We start from the raw sequence: 5,000 nt of genomic DNA on the forward strand, positions 1-5,000 counted from the left end.
ATTATCTTTTCCAAACACTCCAAATTGGTTGATGATTGAAAGGCGAAATTTACCCCACCGTAACATGCGAAGATTCACTTGAATAAAACCAATTAGTATAAAGACACAGGTGATTATACAAAATCGCGCGCTCTCATTGCTCGCTATCTCGGATTATCAGCCAATAATCACCTCGACGGACAAAATGGCTGCCAGTACTCGTTTTGCCACTGTAAGTTGAAGATGATTTCGCGTTGAAAGGTTTTTTTTTTCCCTTTTTTGAAATAATTACCTGTGCATTTATACTAAAACAATTGTTCGCCTCAGGCTCAGTGATTATCGGTGAATATTCACCAATAATCACTTCGCCTTCGGCGAATAATTGTTAATTAAAGTGAAATATGACACTTCCGTTTTGTCCTGAGTGCTCAGCACAACGCATTTCTTCCCAATACAAATAGGAAGGAAAGAAACAAGAGCGAATGATCATGTATTGTTTATTATTGCCAGAATGCATTGTCTAATTAGGCCTTTCCCTTTTTGTGGGAGGCGCGGTGGCCTCGTGGTCAGTGTGCTCGACTCCGGATTGAGTTCGAGTCCTGGCCGGGGACATTGTGTTGTGTTCTTGGGCAAGACACTTTACTCTCACAGTGCCTCTCTCCACCCAGGTGTATAAATGGGTACCGGTGAATTTAATGCTGGGGGTAACCCTGTGATGGACTAGCATCCCATCCAGAGGGAAGCAGAAATACTCCTAGTCGCTTCATGCTACAGAAACCGGAGATAAGCGCCGGCCTGGTGAGCCTTCTAGGGTCGTAGCAGACTTTACCTACCTACCTTACCTCCACAGAGTGATACTCTGCAGATTTTAATGTCTAACACCAGACGACTTTACTCATCAATGGGGGCTGCTTAGAGGGGGAAGGGGGGGGGGGGGGGAATGAGACTTAAAAACATCTAGATCCACTGAAAAACTATGTCCCTTTAACACCATCCCTTCCAAGATATGAATCAATTTTACTCTAATGCAAGATGATTTTACTCATCAATGATAGGGGACTGCTTTTGGGTGAAAGGGACTTAAAGGGGCACCGTCACGCTTAATTTGCTGCTTTTATGTCAAATATGGGTAAAAATCTAAATTAGTACTTTACCTCATGTACAACATTTCTGACAACCCACTGACAAGATACATGTATGAAATACATTTGTGGCACAAAGTGCTATTCGTATTTAATTTTTGGTGTCTTTCTGAAGACACTGTCTCCAAACTTGAAAAGTTTCAATCCATTTCCATCCTCTCCATCCTTGAATGCAAACAACAAAGAACAGCTTTCATAGTGCACTTCAATGGTCATTGGCAAGAAAACTACAGCATTATGCTTTTGGTTTTCACTGATGCAAGGACGTCTTATAGTGTTTTGAAGTTTGACTAAAATAGCGTGAAACTGTATGTATGTAGATGGCGTGTAAATTTTAATAGGTAATAAAAAAAATCAAGTCATGAGCAATAATTAACATCCCTTTAAATTTTATACAGTACTTAATTTATGCCTTATACTTTCCGACTGCATTCATCTTCCAAATCTGAAAAGATATACTTACATTTCACCATGACATCTACAAAGTAAGAGTCCCTGTATGTGCCCAGTCCGGGTGCAGAAACCTCAGCTGTGCACTTGTATCTTCCTCTATCCTCTTTTTTGGCCTTACTGATGGTGTAGTTTGAGGTGGTGCCTTGCTGTAAAACTGCAACACCTTTCTCCCATTTGTAAGATGGCCTGGGGTTACCAGTGGCAACACACAGTAATGTGCGTGTTTCACCTTCATTCAATTCAAGGGTAGATGACTTGAGTGTTATTGATGGAGGAACTGTTGAAAGGATGAAACATGGTTACAAACAACATGATTAGAATGAAGATATTTCTTTTATTGATGGTGACTCAGGATATACTTGGAAAAACTCCCAGTGCTCCTTTGCAGGAATCAAACCTACATGTACGACTTTCTGATTAATAGTTTGGATGCTCTATAACTGAGCTTTACGATAGTCATGAGAGCAAGCCCATTTTACTCAGTTCAGGTCACAATATTCAATTGAAGGGTTTGAGCCAGCTTTGTTGCCTCAGGAGACAATTTGTCCCTCTGTGGCCCTTGCAAAGGGACAAATAGGCAACAGCAGGGTAGCCCTTGTCGCCCCCAAAAGGGTATTTCTTTTCTGCCAGCCGGCAAAAGTGACAAAACATCGTCTTATTTTCGTACCATAACTACATGTGATCATTCAACCATTTCGTCTGGAAATTGCAAGGTTTCAAATTCGGAAGTGTAGCATCATTTTCTTCTCGCAATTCTTCCTTGTGTGTGAATTCGTTTTCAGTTTTTTCTTCTTCTTGGTCGATGGTTTTACCTCTTTCACTTCCAAAACTAGAAGCTCCAAAAAAGCTTACACTGGGTTGCCTGTGGTACGCTTTACACAAAAAAAGAAGGTACTGAATTGGGTGGTATTGAACTGCAGCGTCATTAAGGCCATTTGAGGGGTCACCCACATGTCGCACCAGCAGAGGCCCTTTGGCTCACACTTTCAGACGTTTACTTATTTTGTAATGCCCTGTCCCATTTTGAAGTCTTTTAGTTTTTTAAGCTTTGGTAATAAATTCAGTTTAAAGATAACAAAACACGCTCTTGAGTAAAATTCACTCGTTTCTTTTTTAAATAAATAGTATGCAAAAAACTAACTGCAAATTGCTTTGACGGATGTTTTCCAGCATGTCTTGCAGTTGCACTAAGCAAACGTTTATTGGACACACTAAGAAAGGACTGAAGGTGTTGTTTCCGCTTCATAATTCCTCTTCTTGTTAGTCTAATCTGATGCCAGGTCAAAGCATTGTTTGGTTTTGCGTTTGGTCCAGAAAATTGATCTCGTGCTAGGCAACCATAAAAGGTGCACGTGATCACCTTGTATCAACTGAATGAACTACGGGAAGGAATGTTATTTTTTTAATCGTTTGTCGTTTTCAGAGTAAAACAACGTACTTTTTAGCCGAGAAACGTCCGTCGTTGGTTTTTTTAATTTTGTTGTAATATTTAACTGAATATTTAGATTTCATCTGTCGGGTCAGGAAGCCTTCTTTGCCGCGATGTCGGGTTCCTGAGAAACGTATCTATTTTGACTTTAAGGCACAATCGAGAGGTTGAGTGGCCATGTAATTGAAAATCTAAACATCTATGAGATACAAAAACAGACATGCGAATTATCGCAAATCACAGTGCTGACAAGCACAAAAGCAGAAGAGATAGTTAAGTAAATATGAAGTTTGTTACTGAATGTTTTTGGGTTAGAGTAGAGGGATATATTGTTACGCAATGATGTAATAAATTCGCAAAAAGCGTGAGTTTCATGTAAACAATCTTCGCACTAGCAAGTCGTAGCAATAAATTTTATTAACCAGAAAGTTAAAGAAATATTGTTGGCTTCCCAAATAAATTTCATCTTACACTACAGTGACAAAATCATTTGTTAGAGAAAGAAAACGCCTGTCTCCTCGCGTATCACATTTCAACGCACGTATGCAAATTTATTAGCTCATTTTCACCGCATTTCCCGCGACATTTTCTTCTTTCAAATACATTGTGTTAGAAAAAAAATATATTTCTCGTCAAGCGTTGCATCTTTTAAGTTCAAATAACCACTAAAAATAAAGATTTTTTAACGATCTATCCGTAGATATTTTTTCAGAATTTAATATTATCTGTCAAAATTTGCACAACAGTCAAATCATAAGTGATCCTCGCTCGGTTATTCCTATTTCAAGCCATCTATTTCAAAACAACAAAATATGTGACAGGTTTAGAATGCTGTTTAAGGGATCAGAACACAAGAGAATAGTGTTTTTTGATAAGGTACTGATAAATGAGTTTTATTCTAAGTTATTTCAGCAATGATAAGAATAATATAAAAATGTAAAATGCTTGCCGGCAAAAAAATACATTATTTTTAAAATTACACCGTCCTGGTTTTCTGATTGGTATGAATTTGCATAAACGTCTTCCATTTATAATTTTGAATCTGGGGGACATTTATGGCCCATCCATCTAATTTTAAGGGACAAATCGTCCTGCAAGGGAAAGAATGTCGCAAAAATTTACAAAATTTATCGTAACAAAACAATGGCTTTTGGATTTACATAATTATTATACTGAGTGATGTGATCAAAATAATGTTGAAATGTACAGCTGTACACTGTAGGTCATTGATTGAACAAGAGGTTTAAAATGCTGGATATAATTACTAAATGGCAATGAGGCAAACAAAAATTATTTTGTTTTAGAGTATACAACACGAATCTCAACAAAATAGTTGATGTTGATGATGTCTGAAATGGTTTGAATATCTTGTGCTTGTGCTATAAAAAATTGCTAAGTTCAGTTTAGTTTATATAATACATGAATTATGTTGTATCTCCATTAGAAACTCGGAAAAAATCTGAGCTTCAGACAGGATTTGAGCCCATGACCCTCCGTGACGTAATCGCATGCTCTAACCATTGAGCCACTGGAGACACAGACGGGATTTGAACCCTCCGTGATCTAGTCGGATGCTCTAACCACTCATCTACTGGGAACGCTATTGTGAGCAAGGGTGAAATGTGGGTCTTTCACTTGAACTGGATCACGCAGTTACAGAGTCAAATAACGACTGACAGCATAGCTCATAATTGCATCACACAGGGAGCCCCCTTAAAGCAAATCTAAAATGCACTAACCACATTTCACCCTTGCTCACCAAAGCGTCCCCAGTAGATGAGTGGTTAGAGCATACCCCGACTTGACCACGGAGGGTTCAAATCCCGTCTGAAACTTGGATTTTTTCCGAGTTTCCAATGGATGCAACGACATGTGTATAGACCATATTCGTTAATGGCGGCCAAGTAATTATTCTTTTATCTTAATGCTGATCATCCTCACTAGCCTCGTTAGCACGAACAACTTCAAAGCAATTTTTGCTTCAAAGTGAGGCTAGT

The 5,000-nt window shown here is 38.6% G+C and overlaps 1 protein-coding gene across 2 annotated transcripts in view; it reads right to left on the reverse strand.

Annotated features, from left to right (window-relative positions):
* Positions 1–5,000, reverse strand: part of LOC137984129 (uncharacterized) — a 104,116-nt gene that overhangs the window by 79,018 nt on the left and 20,098 nt on the right. For both annotated transcript variants that reach the window (XM_068831345.1, XM_068831344.1), the window contains exon 3: positions 1,585–1,851. In XM_068831345.1, coding sequence (XP_068687446.1) covers positions 1,585–1,851 — 267 coding nt within the window. The remainder of the gene's footprint in view (positions 1–1,584; positions 1,852–5,000) is intronic.

Source organism: Montipora foliosa, chromosome 13, assembly GCF_036669935.1.
Source record: "Montipora foliosa isolate CH-2021 chromosome 13, ASM3666993v2, whole genome shotgun sequence".
NCBI classification, from domain to species: Eukaryota; Metazoa; Cnidaria; class Anthozoa; order Scleractinia; family Acroporidae; genus Montipora; species Montipora foliosa.